This window comes from Chionomys nivalis, chromosome 5 (assembly GCF_950005125.1).
Source record: "Chionomys nivalis chromosome 5, mChiNiv1.1, whole genome shotgun sequence".
NCBI classification, from domain to species: Eukaryota; Metazoa; Chordata; class Mammalia; order Rodentia; family Cricetidae; genus Chionomys; species Chionomys nivalis.
The window spans coordinates 71019837-71037178 of NC_080090.1; the positions used below are offsets into that span (position 1 = coordinate 71019837).

Consider the following 17342-nt stretch of genomic DNA (forward strand, 5'->3'; position numbering starts at 1 on the left):
TGGGGAGTCACTAACATTCCTGCCCTCCCCACTGAGGATCCTGGGACTTATGCATATGCTGTGTAGACTGTGGCCATGAGAAAGACTTCAGTGCTGAGTTAGAAACAATTGTATCTCCAGCTGTCTTAGTTTTATGATTATGGGAAATGGTTATTGCTTTGGGGCTGGGGCTGGGCATTTAAATTACTGGGTTAGTATTTTTTGCAAAAAAGTCATTTGCTTAGGTGTAGAAGGAGCTGTAGGCAGGCCTGCTTTTTGTCCCACCCAGCTTCCACACGGCTAGCTTTACACCCAAAATAACAACACACAAACTGTATTCATTTAAACACTGCCTGGCCCATTATATCTATCCTCTTCTTGGCTAACTCTCATATCTTGCTTTAACCCATATCTAGTAATCTGTGTAGCACCACGAGGTGGCTTACTGGGAAGATTCTAACCTATGTCCATCTTGGGCTGGAGCTTCATGGTGGTTGCCTGACTCTGCTTTCTTTCTCCCAGCATTCTGTTTGGTCTACTCTGCCTGCCTATGTTCTGACCTATCAGGCCAAGCAGTTTTCTTTATTAATTAACCAATGAAAGCAACAGATAGATAGAAGACGCTCCTACATCAGTTAGGGGCTAGAGAGATGGCTCAGCAGTTAAAGAACTCTTGGTGCTCTCGCAGAAGACTTGGGTTGGGAATCCTACTATCCACATGACTACTTACAACCATCCTTATTTCGTGTTTCAGAGGATCCTGTGTTTTCTTCTCACCCCTGTGAGCACCTGGTATACATGTGATACAATCCATACATGTAGATAGAACATGCATACACATAAAATAATAAATCTTTTAAAAATGTTTTTTTTTAAGTCCTTTGGTAACTTAATTCAGGTAGCCAAGAAGGTAAAGATGTTAGGAGCAGGAACTTTAATTTTCAAGTTCAACTTGAATCACTGTGAAGAGATCCTGAGACCAGGGAGATACTCTTCAAGAAAGAGGCAAGTAGATAGATGCTCAGTGCCGGTACATCTGGAGGACAGATCTTATGTAGTAAACAGAGCTCTAAGCAATCAATGCATCAGTCAGTCAATAGAACATTTATCTGGGCTGATAGTGTAGTTTCCCAAAATAGCTAAGTTGGAGAGGAGGGAAGGTGGTGAGGTTGTGTCTTCAGACAAGGGTCGTGGGAGGTGATGATGGAGCATCCGAGTGAAGTACTGAACAGGAAGTGGAAATCAGCAAGTGAGGATACAGGAGAGAGGCTGAAATTGAAATGTATGAGTCAACTGCTGGAGGGTTGGAACTGAGTAACAGGAGGAGGCCTTCGGCGAGGAGCGGAGGGCAGATCTGAGTGTTTGAAAATGTCTGTCATCACAGTGTGGTCAGCCCACAGCAGCAATTAAGTGGGGATCAATCAAAATGAAAGGGGGAGGAGATTCATGTTAGTTCCCAAGACAGTGCTAGAAATGAAAACACTGGCCCAGGAGTTTCTTGACTAGCCTCTGCTTCACTGCAAGTCATGTCTTCCAATGCCACATCCTTCAGTCTAAAACAGGCTCTTTCAGATGCGCCATTCAGCCTGGATTTAAATGAGACACGCTATCTCATCACAATTATGATTTTACAGCTTCCTCTCTGGAAGCCAAGTTTTCTTCACCCTTGAGCAAACAGAACATGTGAAGCATGATCCTTTTTCTAAAACGATGACAACACACTTCTTGGACATTTAAACGTTTTAGAATTGAAAGTCAAAACTGTGTTCGTAATGGATGTAGTTCAGTATCCCCATGAACTCTAATAGTCAAACAGCCTTGTTTCTCCAATAGGGGGTGTCCACACTCTCAGTTGACTGGGATAACTGATGTAGTAAGAGTGCCCCTTGTCCCACATTGAGTTCAGATTAAGGTTTACTACAAAACAATCACAGAAAAATGAGTAGATTGTGTACTTATTTGTCCTGTGGTTATTGAATAATATATTTCAGATGTATCATTTCAGAAAAGTAAACGGAACAAAATAGTGATAACAGACCACTTGGAGTTGAGAAGGGAGTACATGATGTGGGTCTTTACAGAGAATCTTTAGCCAAGATTTCAAACTAAATGTAAAGAGAAGCCATGTAATTGCAGAGAAGAGCAGCAGGTAAAGAATCCCATGGAAATGGCCTTGACTTCTGAGGAACAGCAGGAAGGCTTGCGTGGTTAGGGTGCAATAATATGCAATAATAGAAAATTTGATGCTGGATTGGTTGAAGTGAGCAGATGGGGTGTACCTGCCTTTCAGTCACAGGGTGAGAAGGCAAGAGGAGGCTTTCAATTGGCCTTGGTGTTCTGTCATTTCTGTTTTTCCAAGTTTATTTTGACCCCAGTAGGTGGGAGTGGGGTTGTGGGGGGAGTGGGAATGCAGAGGGAAAAGGGGAGGGTTGAGATATTTTAGGAAGTCCCTGTGGAGATCCAGGGAGAGGGTGCAGCACCCTGTGGAGTATGGGGATGATGCCTGTGGTGAGGAAGACAATGTCTAAGGATAAACCCTCTAGTACTTGGCTTTCCAGATGTGGGCTGTTATATCAAGGGAGGCAATGATTAAAGAGAGTTAAAGTAAGAATCCTGCTGTGGGCAGTAATGCTAAGAAAGGAAACCAATGGAGTGGTGACCAGCACAGCAAAAGTCAGACCCAGACATTTGGAGTTGCTAAAATGCAGATCAGTGTTAGATTCGGTGATGCCATGGACAGACCACAAGCATCACAGTGGCTGCTATTAAATGAACTGTGTCGTGGCTTCCCCTATACTTCCTCCATTTCTTAGTTCACTGGCGCCTTAATCTTACAAACCACCTACTGATTTTATTCATTCTGTTAAGAGTAGGGTCTTAGACCTGAGGAGATAGGTGATGTATTCAGGTTATGAGCACAGTTTGTGAGCTACTTCATAGTGTTTGATCCCAGACTCTCTGGCTCCAGGGTTACGTTGTGCACTGTACCTAACAGTTCTGATCTTGGTGTATTGCTAAGAAATCAGAATAATGTCTTTTGTATTATGGTTGGGACTTTAGAATAAGTAATTATAAAAAATGTTAAGTTAAGGCACAGAAAATACTTCTTCCCCATTTTGTCAAGGGTGTGATTAATCATAAAGAGTTGAATTTCTTTGGTTTCCTTAATACAGTTTATGTCTGAGTTTTTTCTTTCAGTTTTACAATCTTAAAGTAGACTATGTGAAAGATGTCTGAGTTTTTACATAAAAAGGGTATTCATTTTGTGCCAATTAGAAGGGATCTTTTTATATTGTCTTCATCTTTTTTTTTTCTCACCCACTACACGGTATCATGTATTAGGCATTAATCAATATTTTAATTAACTAACATAATGAGAGAAGTTAATCATGGTGCTGTTTCAGTCATTATTAATTATGTGTTTCTCTGTATAATGTTCCTATTAATGATATGTCTTTTTTTCTAAAATACTTTTAGATTGGGTTGAATTTAGTCCATATGAGATTGGCATGGCAAAATATGGTACCTTTATGGCTCCTGACCTATTTGGAAGCAAGTTCTTTATGGGAACGGTTGTGAAAAAATATGAAGAAAACCCTTTGCATTTCTTAATGGGTGAGTGATCAAAAGGCCTCTCTCTCTCTCTCTCTCTCTCACTGTCTCTCTCTCTCTCGTTTTAAACATGGATGCAATTTAAGTTAATTTAAGTTATTCTCTATTTCTCCTTTCTTTTAGGTGTCTGGGGCAGTGCCTTTTCCATATTGTTCAACAGAGTTTTGGGAGTTTCTGGTTCTCAAAATAAAGGTTCTACAATGGAGGAGGAATTAGGTATTGTAAATGTCTTGTATTTATGAAAAGCTATACTGAAAATCAACTTCATTGATAAACAACACATACGTATGTGGAGAACATTAACTCTTCATAGGGATTTTAATTTATCAGTAGCTGTGTTTGTTGAAACAATCTAAGTGTTTCCTAAAAGTCCTGTCCATATGATTTACATCCTATTATGACATCGCAGTTGTGAAATTTACAAAGATCACCCACTGTTCTAAGAATAGTTTGTGCCTGGGCATCTCCTGTTCTTTTCCTTGTTATATTTCTAAACACTGTTTTTGTTAGTGAGTACTCCTCTTTAAGACAATAAAGGTAGCCTATTAAAGATTAGGTTTATTGACACAGGAATATTGATTTTTTTTTTTTAGGGATGAATCCATCCCTGTCACATATTGATGTAGTGCTAACTTACTAGAATTTTGCTAGTCTATCCTTTATGACACTAATTCGCAGTATTTCTAAAAAGCAGATAAATTAAGTCATGTCTTGCAAGCTAAAAACTAATGGTTTTCATTAAATATAATTCATCCTATAAAAATTTAAGAACAAGTTTTGTAAATATTGAAAAAGTAGACAAGCTCTATTGAGGACTAGTTGTTTATAGTTGTCATTAGACAACTACAGGGATATGTAGGAATATAGTTTTCTGAATTAATAAATTTGACTTTTATAAAAAGTAGAACATGCATTCATGACTTGCCCAAAGTCTTGCAATCTGCATCCAGTAAGTACTATGTTTTGATGGACAGTAGGAAGAAACCATAGAAAGCTGAGTTAGAATTTTTGGATCCAAGAATGTAGTTCTGGTGGTAGAGTCCTTGTTAGCCCACAAAGTCCTGAATTTGATTCCTAGGAACATAACTCAGGCATGTTGTGACCCTAGTACTCAGGAGATGGTGACAAAAGGACGAGAAGTTCAAGATCATTCCTAGCTACACCACATGGTTAGAAAATTTCTTGGGATACATGAGAGCCTATCTCAGAAATAATACAAACAAAAAAATGAAGGAATGAGTTTGAGGCCAGTGTATCAGAGGTCAGGGGAGCAGCCAATTATCTACTATTATTTTTCTGTCCATGTGATATCACAGGTCTGTCTAGGAACACAGAAGGAAAACAATGAATTTTTTAAATGCTCAATTCATTTTAATGGTATATTTATGTTAAAAGCATACCCTGCTATTTTTTTCTAATATGTGGCCTTCAGATATCATGACCAATGGCAACTGACACAATGAAGTTTTATATGCATAAGAGAATGGAACTGAACCATGATCTGGAATGCAACACATGCCATTCTGAGTACTATTTCTCCTGCTAAGGGGACTTGATTCCAGAAGTTGATGGCTCCTTCATCTTCTCTTTAGGACTGTCATTTGTTCTTTTGGATCACTCTTAAGAAAGTATTGGAAAAATAATTTTATTATTTCATTAGAGCCACCTATTTCTAAATGATGTTAAAAACAAACAGAAAGCCCACTTGTTGCTTGTGGTACTTGCTGTCATCCAAGCATCTCTCGGGTAGGGAGCAGGCAAAGTGGGTACCATCTGGAGCCTGAGGTGGTCTTCAATGCAAACTCACAATCTCTCCATGCTTAAACCAGAATCAAAGTGTATAAGATGAAGGGCTGGGCAGTAGCTCAGTGGTGGAATGCTTGTCTATTGTGTCCAGAGTCCTGGGTTTGATCCCCAACACTGTAACAGTAACAGCAACAAATAGAGGTTACCCAGACAGGGTGGAAGGTTGTAAGATTGAACCTAATCTGGACCTCATAGAAAGATCTGGATTAGCTTGGGCAAAAGTAAAGGATGAGGTAATCCTGCTTGGTTAATGTGAATAGTTGCAGCCCAGATGGATGTCCTGTTTTCAGCCGGTAGTTTTGTGGAAGTCACTCAGTCTTTTCTGAGTCATTCCGTCCTTTCTGGATTACGTGAAGAATTTTTTAAAAGAGAAAGGAAAGCAGAGAGGAAGCCCACGCTGGGTGGCCTGTTTCCTGTGTTCCATCTCCTCTGAATAATCCTGATAACTCAAGTTAATTATTTGTTCTTCTCCTAAGGCAGGAAGAGACTAGGGTTGAATTTACACATCAGAAGGTGGGCGAGACAGTGGCTGCTGGCCAAGCCAAAGGAAGAAGCTTACAGCACACAGTGCTGAGAAGTCTTTGTGGAGAAGTCCCCTTGAGGCCAGTGGTCAGCTGCTGGCTGCTCCGTGTCAGGCTGAGGGCACAGGATAGGGTGTGCTTGGGCTCTGCTGGTCAGCAGGGGGCATGCTACCTCAGATTATGTAAGGATTTCCAGAAATGAAACCGAAGAGGTGACTGAGGGGCCTCAGGACTCTTAGGGACCTCTTCTGCCTTTGGGTAGCTGAGGTCCCCCTATTAAGGCACACCCAGAAGGGTTTTTTTCCCCCTCTTACCTTAACAAATACTTTAAGGTAAACTGGATCTCAGTTAAATAACTTTAAATTAAATCATTTGCTTTCTCAAGGAGGTTTCCATGTGCACAATTTTGCCTCTAAAAAGAGCTGTATAAAGATACAAGAGTTGAAAGTCAACCATTCCTGCCCTGAAAATGTCCTCTCAAAGAAGACAGTGTGATTTTCTTAAATGAACATACCAAATATAGCCAAAGTAGAGCAAAACCAAACAACAGGGGCTTATAAAAGGAAACTCCCAAGGAAAAGAACATACAGGCAGCAACACAGCCACCCGAAGGACGACATCTGGAATGGATCTTGTCTTGCTGTCCCCCTCTACCATGCGGTAGATTTAGTGCTGTCATGGCTATAATATGGACAGAACAATCGCATTAGCTTTTAAGTACTTTCTTTTGTTGAATTTTGTGTTTATCACTGATACCAGTAAAAAGTAAGTTTAAGCTCTCAGGAATTCACTAACCTTTCTTTCTATTGTGTAGCCATCTAGGCTCCTGGGCTCTAGTGAGTGTCTCAGACATAGGGAGAGAAATATGGGGATGCTGCACGCCACACCTCTGCTTTTCTGAGCTTACAGCTTCCCACACAGTTCTGTGAAAGAGATTTCTAAATGTGTAACTAGTGCCTTGAAATTGAATAGAGAAAAATCGTCATTTCTATTTGCAACCAAAGAGGAAGGAAAAAGTCACTCTGGGGATAGTTCATATGTCTTGATTTTTCTGTAAATGATGATCACAATACTAATATTCAGGGTCTACAAATTAGGCACATTTCTCCTGGGAAAAGATGGCTAATGATGATACTAGATTTTACTGCCGTCTTTTTATTAGGATGAATGGTGCCCCTTGGTTCTCCTGGTCTTAGTTTGCCTTGAAGGGAAACATACAATTCTTGACATACTGAAAAATCAACAGATGTTTTTTAGTGTTGGCAAAAATCAGAGGTTAATTAAAGTGAGTGTGCTTTCTTCATATTCTGGAGACTGTATTGTAGATCACTTGTAGATTTGGATTTTGTCCTTTATTCACTTTCATAAACACTATTTCAAGACATAACCAAGCAGTTGTTATTATTAAAGTGAAGATAAAGTCATAAAAATAAAAAACCCTTTCCTTAAAACTAGGAATGGATAAACTTACACTAACTAAATTTGTTTGCTGGGATATTTTGTTACCCAGCGGTAAGTTTTTTAAGAACAGGTGAATCTGATGAATCTCCATTTATAATATTGATGTAAAGTTCCCTGTTGCCAGCCTCTGCCTCCCGACTGCTGGAATTGAAAGTGTGCACCACCCTCCCTCATCCTCGTCCTATATTTAGTTATGAATTTTGATCCCTGAGATGCCTCAATGGTTTTGTCTCCTTCCCACAGAAAATATTACGGCAAAGCACATCGTGAGCAATGACAGCTCGGACAGTGATGATGAGGCCCAAGGCCCTAAAGGTAAGAAAGTGAGAGCTTCCCTGTGAATTGTGAGCAGAGGAGGGGAAAGGCTCGTCTAACCCTTCTGTTCATGCTGATGACATGTGATGTCCTGAAGTGTTGGGATGGAGGCGTCCAGTGAGAGACAGGACTATTGCAGAGATCCCAAGAAGCTGTGGAACCACATCTTTTCCTTTCTTTTAAAGCCTCAAATATGTTTGCAGTACAACACCTGTCTAAGGTGGTGGCAGTAGTGAATTCTGTTCTAGCTGGATTATTGGGATAGACCACTTAGTGTGGGAAATGGGATTGGAGGATTCTTTTAGTTAGCTTTAAAATGAATGAAAACATCGCTTAAATATTGTCATTAAACCTTCTAAAAGGTTTGACTGTCGGCACATTCCTTAGTCTTCTGTGGGGATTAGTAACTCACCTCTAAGGAAGAATGCAGTGGTGGAGTGTGTTCAGATTATCAAGACTGCCAATATCACAGATTCCTTTGGCAGTGAGACAGTGCAGCTAGATCTCAGTTTGGTGTTGGTCAGAGTAGTTGGCGGTGCATTTTGGATGAGGATGACGGCGAAGATGAGGTCCAGAGATACTTGTTGCAGTGTGGTATTTGTTAGCATAGAAAAATTAGAGATTGTATATGTTAACAGCAATTTTCTAAGAAAACGGTTCATAAAAATGTACAGAGATAGTTAAAAAATAAACAAGAACCAAACAAATGGAAAAACAGCTAAGCATCTAGAACTGGAAGTCTTTTACCATTTGACTGTAACTGTCTAGACTTTAGAAAGCACAAAACTGTTTTGTCCAAAGCCACCAGTGAATTCTCCCAGGCATGGTGTACATGTAGGGGAGGCTTGTTTTCTGCCCGTTCCAATTATCACTGAAAAGAGAGAATCTTGTTTCATTTCCGGCCTGCTGTCATTTCTTCACAGGATGAGTTTATGCAAGGCAGGGAGCAGCTGCCTCCCCACAGCGTGTAGCTGCACATGGCCATGGCATGGACAGCAGTGCGCTGTGGCTTCTGAGCACTAAACACTCCCTCCTTTCGTGCCGCCCAAACTTTCAGGAGAGCCAAGTCCAGCTAGGTTTCAGCCCTAGATGGCTCCTTGCTTGGCAGCCCTGGTTATCAGCTGGAGTCCTGGGAAGACCCCACCCTGCAAGAAATAAGCCTTCATTTAAAAGTTTAAGTTTTATATTTTGTTAGGTGTTCAGACTTGCATTTTGAATTTCTTAGAAGGAAACATTGAATTGTAGTGGCTCGCCTACAGCTTAGAGGTATAGTCCACCGGATTTGTTTTTAATGAAGGAAACCTGCAAGCACGCGGGGCACACATACCGTATGTCTAGTACTTTGAAGACTCTTCAGTGAGACCCTGAAGGGGACATAGCTGTCTGTTACTGATTGAGGAAATTGCTATAGATGTCCAGAAAGTTTAGTCACCACTCAGCACTAGCTGGTTTTTGAGGCTGAGAAGTTCAGGAGGTGTTTTTGAATTTGCTGGCTTTGTTTTAGTTTCATTGTAACTTCGAGGTTGACATGGTGAGCATTTCTTAGTTCTCCCTGTGCTTTTAAAAGAAATGCTTTGCGAGCCATTTTAGGTTCCATGAAAGTTGGAACAGAGAAGTCGTTTTGGTAGAATCTCCTGCCCCATTCTGTCCCAGACTGTGTCCCCCACTATGAATTGTCCCATTTGCCTCGTGCCTCTGTTACAGCTGATGACTTTCTACTGCATGTCGTGGTCTCTGTTTACAGGACAGTTCACTCTGGGTCTGCGCCCTCTATGGGGTACGGTTTGTGAGAAGGATTTAGCACTGTAATGTCGCATGGCTTCATTTCACAATTGTCCAAATCTTCTCTCCTCTACGTAACCATCCTCTCAGTGGAGGAAAACGACTTTTCTCTCTCTGTAGTTTTGCCTTTTCTGGACTTGCACATTGTTGGAAGCATGGTGTCTGCATCCTTTTCATATTTCTTTCCTTTTATAATAAGTACTTAAGTTACCTCTGTCTGTTTATGGCTTTATGTTTTGCATATAATTTATAAAGAAATTATAGAAACTGAATGAATGTAGATACTCATCTCTCAAAATACACATAGGGAGTAGAGAGTTGGCTCATCAGTTAAAAGCAGTGGGCTCACCTGGAAACTAACAGCCATGTGCAACTCCAGTTCCAAGGGATCTGACGCCCTCTTTTGGCCTTCTGAAGCAATACATTTACACTATGCATAGACATTTGTGCAGGCAAAATACCATAACAATTAAATTAGAATTAAAAGCAAGCAAACAAGCCCCTTAACACAGAGAGTTTTATATAACTCTGCGTGTTTATTTCCAGGATTTTGGAAGTTGGAACAGAAGAGGTTTGAGCAGGGGTTCTTTCATTTTAATGTGAGTGGGTTATGCTGCTAGGTTACGCTGCAGTTGGCCATTGTACGGGTTTCTGTAAGGCTAGACTATAAGGCCAGGCACTTCTTAGAGAACAGTTTTATGAGGTTTCCTAATGAAGGAATGAAGGATAGAAAGGGGCTCATAGTTAGCACCAAGTGGAGAGGATGGGAACACAGATAATGAGCATTTCCCAGGAGTTATCGTGGGCATGGAGGAAAGTCATTTGTGATTGCTTCTTTGGACCACTGTGACTTTGAAAACACTTTATATCATTTGTTTCAGCTACAGGGCTTTAAATAACCAGACCTTATAAGCGAGGATGAAATAACAGTTATGTGATCAGTGCATGAGAGTGTTTAGTTACCAGGAGTCATGTGGTGGGTCTTTCTGTGGTCCCTTCTAACTTTCTGTAATCGTGGATATTTATGAAGCAGGATATGGGCACTTACAAAAAGTTAGGCCACATAGATGGTAGCATTAACTAATACAGGTTCTGTGTGTGTGTGTGTGTGTTAGATGGAGGAGAGCTAGGGAGAAAGAGAAAGGAGAATATTAAGAGTGCATATGAAATATCTAAGTAGACCAAGAGGCATCAGTGAAGAATAGCCTGACACCGTGTGTAGGTAAAAGGTAAAACTATGAACACTTGGATACAGAAGTGACTGGGCACTTGTTTTATGCAAACAAACATACTGAGTCAAAGCCCCAGAACTTCAGTTTTAATTTTGGTGATTAACCAATGAAATTGACGACAACAGCAGCAACAACCAAGCAGCTTAATTTTGGCATGCGTGTGCTTCTTTGACATGCGCTGTGTTCCTTCACCCCAGGCACTGAGAACGAAGATGCTGAAAGAGAGTACCAAAATGACAATCAAGCAAGTTGGGTGCATCGAATGCTGATGGCCTTGGTGAGTGACTCAGCTTTATTCAACACCCGAGAAGGCCGCGCAGGGAAGGTGCACAACTTCATGCTGGGCTTGAATCTCAACACATCCTATCCACTGTCCCCGCTGAGAGACCTCAGCCCCCTGGAATCCTTCGATGACGATGAACTTGATGCGGCTGTAGCAGGTACGCACCGAAGCGGAAGCCTCAGGAGCTAATTGAGGTCGTCTTTTAATTCCCATTAACATTTATTTAGACTCAATTTTAAGAACGTTGACCTGTGAGGGACATTCATTCATTCATTCATTCATTTCTTTTTGTTTGTTTTTGTTTTATTTTTGAAGAAAAATGCAATGGCTAGGAAATGGCCTAGTCATGTTAGTATTCTTTGAAATCCCAAAAGCCTTTCTTTTCTTTTAATGGTCAGGGTTCACTTACAGACAACAGGAAATTTCTACCGTGAAAATTACTATGAGTGTAAAAAGCAGGTAAGGAGGTGCTTAGAGAACGGTGCAATGATTAGAGGAGCAAGGCCAAGGCTTCCAGGATTGACTCCAAAAACACAAGAATAATTCCCCAAACGCCTACACAACCGTGCCTGGCTGTGGAAAGAGACGAAACAGCTATGTCTCATTTCCTTCTTCCTTTCCCGTGGGCGGGCCTCTTTGGAGTAGATCAGGTGGAGTTTTGAGTTGAGCATGTGGTGAAAGGGCACTGGGCCTGGCGCCCTCTTGTGGTGCAGGGGAGAATGCAGCAAGGAGTTGGCGTGGACCAGTCTGCAATGACCCTCTGGACAGGGAAACTGTCACTCCGGTTTTCAGGAATATTAGGAAACTTTGTGAAGTTGCCCGGTAAGAATCTAGTCACTTTCAGACTTGTCATTAATCAAATGTCCAAAACTAGTAACCTTTATTCATCAGATCCCCAGTGACTTAGAGAGTAAGTGTTACATTTGCTTTGGTGACGAATCATAATGTAATATACCTTTTCTTGTGGTGATCTTACATTTTTTCTCAATCACACCATCACTTTCACTTAGTTGTCCAAATATCATTTCTTAATCATTTCTGTCTTGGGTCATTGCCAAGATGCTGTTAAACTTTAAAGTAGATATTTGAAACATCACAATCTCGCAAAGCTTTCTTCCCACTGCCCTTTTGTTCCTCATACATAGCGAATGGTTTTGAAATAACGATAGGCTTCAGATTTTGTTGTTCTTTTCTATTTTTTGTCTGACTTTAAGGGGAGAAAACACTGCATTTTGTATTATGTGTGTCACCTTAAACTCTAGGATAGGAGTTACTTATAATTATGCATTTATAATTCCAGTTATTGTTATTATACATTATTATATAATTCCAATTAGTCCATTCATATTAGCTGTAATATTTATTGCAGTTCCCCTGGACTGAGGAGGCTAACATTAAAGCTTCCAGTTGATGACATTCTTTTCCTTGGTTTGTGGCACATAGTTGTAGTTCCTGGCCTCCCTGTGGCAGCTGGTTCTTTACAAACTTATGCCTTATGATGACTGCTGATTGGGCTTAAGCACATTATAGCTTTTTTAGATCTATAAGGAAGCTTCGGTGACAAGGAATATCAAAGAAAATAATTGCATTATCTCTGTCCCAAATGCTCGGCAGATCTGGGCTTGAGCCACAGGTCTCTGAGTCTGGCTTCCGAGTCTTCCCCTTTACACGGCATCCCCTGTGGTTTCATTAGTCATTGTTTTGTTGATGTAAGAATGGAAGTTTTTACTAAACGCCTTTGAGATTTGTTTTTAGAGAACTTAAATTTTTATTATTCCTCTATGTGTAAGTATGTGTGTCTGTATATGTGCCCAAGGAGGTGAAAAAAGTTATCAGCTCCCTGAAGCTGGAGATCCAGCTGTGAATCATCTGACATGGGTGCTGGGAATGATACTTGGGTCCTTTGCAAGAACAATAAGTGCTCTTAACCACTGAGCCTTTTCTCTAGCTCGCATCTTTGAGATGCTTCTGACATGTTCTACCGAAAGTCATTTTGTATTAATGACTTTTGGAAAAATAAACATTACATTAAAATTGATTTTTATGTTTTTTATGTTTATTCAATTGAAATATGTAGGGAAAATTCTAATCAGTTCAATAACAAATTCATTCACATTTATTGTTTTGATACTACTATTGCTAAACCTTATTGCATATTAAACTGAATTAATTGAGTTTATTAGTGCTTTTCCAGATGAGGGCTGGTTTATCACAAACTCTGATAATTCTTTTCCAGAGATTTAAAATCCCTACTTATGGGCAAATGAGATAGTTCAGTACCTAAAGGCATTTACTGTCTTGTCTGACAACCTAAATTAAATTTCCAAGACTCACATGATAGACAGAAGCAGCTCCCTCAATGTTGTCCTTGGCCTTCATACGTGGACCATGGCACATGCATGACCTCCTCTCCAACACATAAAGAAGTAAATAACTGTAATAAACAGTAAAACTAACCCCCTCCCAAATCTTATGTATTGTACATCTTGAATGCTACAATTAAGATAATAATTATGATTATATCGCTTCTAATTGTCCATGTCCTCCATGCAAAAGAAGAAAAAGTAAAAACTTTTGTCCAGTCTAGATGTTAATGTTGGGAGAAGCTTATATTTTATTCTATGGCAATTCTGCTCATATACATTAAAATTTGAGTGCCTTAAAATAATTTTTTAGTCAAAAATGAGAAAAGGAAAAGTATTTTGTACCGATGACTTTAGCTTTCAGATAATTGAAGCAAGATAAATTATGAAATAATAACCCCACACCTTAGTAGGCCACTGTAAAATGGTTACATGTCTGGAGAAACCCACTCTGGAGGAGCTAGCTGTTGTCACATGACTCCTTTCCTGTTTACTTTGTGTTTATACTGTTTACTCTGACACGCCGTCTGGAATGAGAAGTTGACATGAGTTCATTCAGGCCAGAGTTCAGGGCAAAGATACCCAAATATTTGTCTGATGCAAGTTGAATCTATGTGATGGATTCATCAGATGCAGCGGAACTCTTTAAGTCCACGGTTCTCAACCTGTGGGTTGTAAGCCCTTTGCAGGTCACAAGATTCTTTCACAAGGGTCGCCTATCAGATATATTTACATTGTGATTTATAACAGTACCCAAATTATGGTGATGAAGTAGCAATGAAAACAATTTTATGGCTGGGGGCCACTACAACATGAAAACTGTATGAAGGGTTGCAGCATTAGGAAGGTTGAGAACCACTGGTTTAAGGAGCCGTTGCCGGCTCACAACACCATGTTATTTGTATGCTTGCCAGAGATCCAGATTAACTCACTCACAGGCTTAAGCAGTTTGTGTGCTTTCAGTCATGGGAGGATGTTTGCCCATTGTATCATGAGACAAAGCTTCTACATGTTAGTGGTTGTCACGTGACAAATTGGTCCTAAAAGTACAGAGATGCCTTCAGAATCTGACACCTCTCCCTCATAACAGACTAGGATAGCCTACTGAGTTTAAGTGTTAGTCTGAGAGCTCAAATACATATTTCCAAAGGAGATTGACATCTGAAATCCATCCAGGCCTTTTACTAGCTGAATATCTTGAACAATTAGTTGGCATAATCTATATTTTGGTATAACATAGAAATAAATGGTAGCTATTGGAAAGCCTTATTATGGGGATTAAGTGACCTTTCCCACAAACTGCTGTTACTCCCAGGCGTGGTAAGTTGTCTACTTGGCAGTTACTGCAGATGCTGAATCTTGACTTTCTTAAATCTACTTGATCATGGAAGTCTTAATTTGCATATGGAACAGCTATTGATATTTCACAAACTTAGATGGTTAATAACACAGTAAAGACTCAATGTCAGTTTTTCTGGAGCCAAGACAGTGGTGTTCAGCCTCGTGCTGGTTAGGAGCTCATCTACATCGTGAGCATCTCCTTGAGGGCAATTTTGGGCTTGAGAAAGGAGAGGGGAAAAATAACTAATCTCCTGACATGAACATCATGGCTAAAATTAAAAGAGAAAACACTGGGTTTGCAAAACCAAAAAAAATTTTAAAAAATTCTTGTGCTTTATTGTGTTAGAAAAAAATGATTGCATTTAAGCAAATGTTATCTTTAGTTATGATCAAATGGCTTTGGTGTGTTTTAGTAGAGCTAGCAGGTATTCATGGATCATTTCTGTGCTTTGTAGTGACTGCTTTTTTAAGCTATTCACTTCAAATGCTGTCAGTGCTTTTGGTTATATGCTGGGCCCTCTTTGGCCTTAGTTTTGACTTCTATATTGTCAGTTCTAAGGGATGGGCGTTCTGCAATTATTAAATAGACAATTTGAGAAATGAATGAATGGATTACAAGTCCTAAACTACTTTTAGGTGGTTCTGTATTGTTAGTATTGTTTCAGGTCAAGGATGTCTTCTCAGAAATGGCTCCACTGAATATGGCCCCCATAGATACTCACTCCTCTCCACGCTGTCTTCTGGAGCTTCTGCCATAGCGATTCTCACTCCACTGGCTCGTCAGTGCACTTGCTTATTTGGCAATAGACTCAGTATCTACTGTAGTTTACTTGGCTTGTCCAGGACCCAGTATTGTGCCTGAATGGGGACACCCAACTCATGCTTATGGAGGGTGTGGTTTGAATTTTTATCTTGGACCCTCATCCCTTAGTATAATGTGAAAGCAGCCCATAGAGAAGCAGATGGGTCTGCTCAGACTGTGCCTTTTCCCATTTGTTTCATTTTATAGGTAACTTGTAGTTTACTTTATCCTCCGTTTCTAAATGCCCTCTTCTTGACTCCCTGCTACAAAAATTAAACAAGGTGATGTCTGAAGAAATGTTTCCAAATCAGTAAAGACACTGTGATGGGAGATAAGAGTAAAAAAGACATCATGGCTAGTGTCAGTATAGGGCCCGAGCTAAGTTCTTCGCTTGGCATCTTACTTGATAATTGTGTTTCTTCTGGTATCACAGATAAAGGAACTAAGACTTAAAGCTATTAATTTACCTACACTTGCCAGAATTAAATCCATACCTGATTCTAACAAAGCTGTGGGGGGAGGGGCGGAGAAGACTAAACATGGGGAATTCTGTCTCTCGGATTTACAGTAAAGATTTATGTTTCTAAACTAATGTCAGATGACTATTGAATCCATTCTTGTCTTCCCTTTCCTTTTAAAAGATCCAGATGAATTTGAACGGATATATGAACCCCTGGATGTGAAGAGTAAAAAGATTCATGTTGTGGACAGTGGGCTCACCTTTAACCTGCCATATCCCTTGATTCTACGACCTCAGAGAGGTGTGGATCTCATCATCTCCTTTGACTTTTCTGCAAGGCCAAGCGACACAAGCCCTCCTTTCAAGGTAAGGAGACTTCTGTAAGCAGAGTAGGAACATGCCCAAGGAAGGGTGCATGCAGCCCACGGTGAGCTGGGTCCCCCTGTAGCCATGAAGAAGCAAGACAATGCCCCTTTGCCAATCGGATCTGGACACTCACCCAATTAATACTGCCTTCTCGAGTGATTCTAGGCTGTGTCAGATGGACAGTTCCTGCTGGCCGTGACAAGCACTAAGAATTTCTAGAACAAATTGTGGCTAGAACAATAAGTCTTTAGTGTCCGTAAAGCGTCACATGTTTAGAACATGTTAATGTTTTATTTCTTTTGAGGTTGTTAGTAGTATTCATCCAAGAAAACAAGAGTTGGTGCGATATTATCAAATTATGTGCACCACGGAAGATTAATATGCAAATGTGAGGGTGCTTCCTGGAGTCAGAGAACAGGGAAATAAGCGAATGGGCTGAAAACCGCACAGAGATGGCAATGAGCACATCGCAAAGATGGGGCAAACAGATGTTAAGCCTGTTAAGAGGGCTCCAGGAAGAATTTTAAGATTGGAAGGTAGGAAATGGAGATTGGTGGAGGATTTCCAGCAGACAAATGAAATCATGAAATCGGAATCTTAGGATGACTAACCTGAGTTGGTGGGTGGAAGGCAAAAGATTAAAACTATGACTTACTGTAACCCCAGCAGAGGATAATAAAATCTTGCACTGTGCAAGTCATGGGTAGAACCCGGTGACCCATGAGGAGCAAGGAGGAGGTAGGTTCTAGCGATGACTCCAAGGAGGTGATACTGATGGTAGAAGATAGTGTGTTATTCATTTAACCAATGGGAGTGCAAAATGTCAAAGCCATAATTTCTTATGAGTCAGAGCTTTACTTCTGGATGAGAGGATACTAACAAGGAGTTTTAGGAGACCACTTAGTAACACAAATCAAAAGCACTGTATTTTGTAAGAGTTTTAAAATGTTGCATTGTTTATTATTAAGAAGAGTATATTTTTAGATATACATGAGCAATTGGAATGTGTACCAACCACT

At 40.3% G+C, this 17342-nt stretch overlaps 1 protein-coding gene across 1 annotated transcript in view; it reads left to right on the plus strand.

Moving 5' to 3' along the window:
• Pla2g4a (phospholipase A2 group IVA) overlaps positions 1–17342 on the plus strand; it is a 144014-nt gene that overhangs the window by 106504 nt on the left and 20168 nt on the right. Inside the window, exons 11-15 of the mRNA XM_057769913.1 lie at positions 3457–3594; positions 3715–3807; positions 7623–7694; positions 10906–11148; positions 16139–16323. Coding sequence (XP_057625896.1) covers positions 3457–3594; positions 3715–3807; positions 7623–7694; positions 10906–11148; positions 16139–16323 — 731 coding nt within the window. The remainder of the gene's footprint in view (positions 1–3456; positions 3595–3714; positions 3808–7622; positions 7695–10905; positions 11149–16138; positions 16324–17342) is intronic.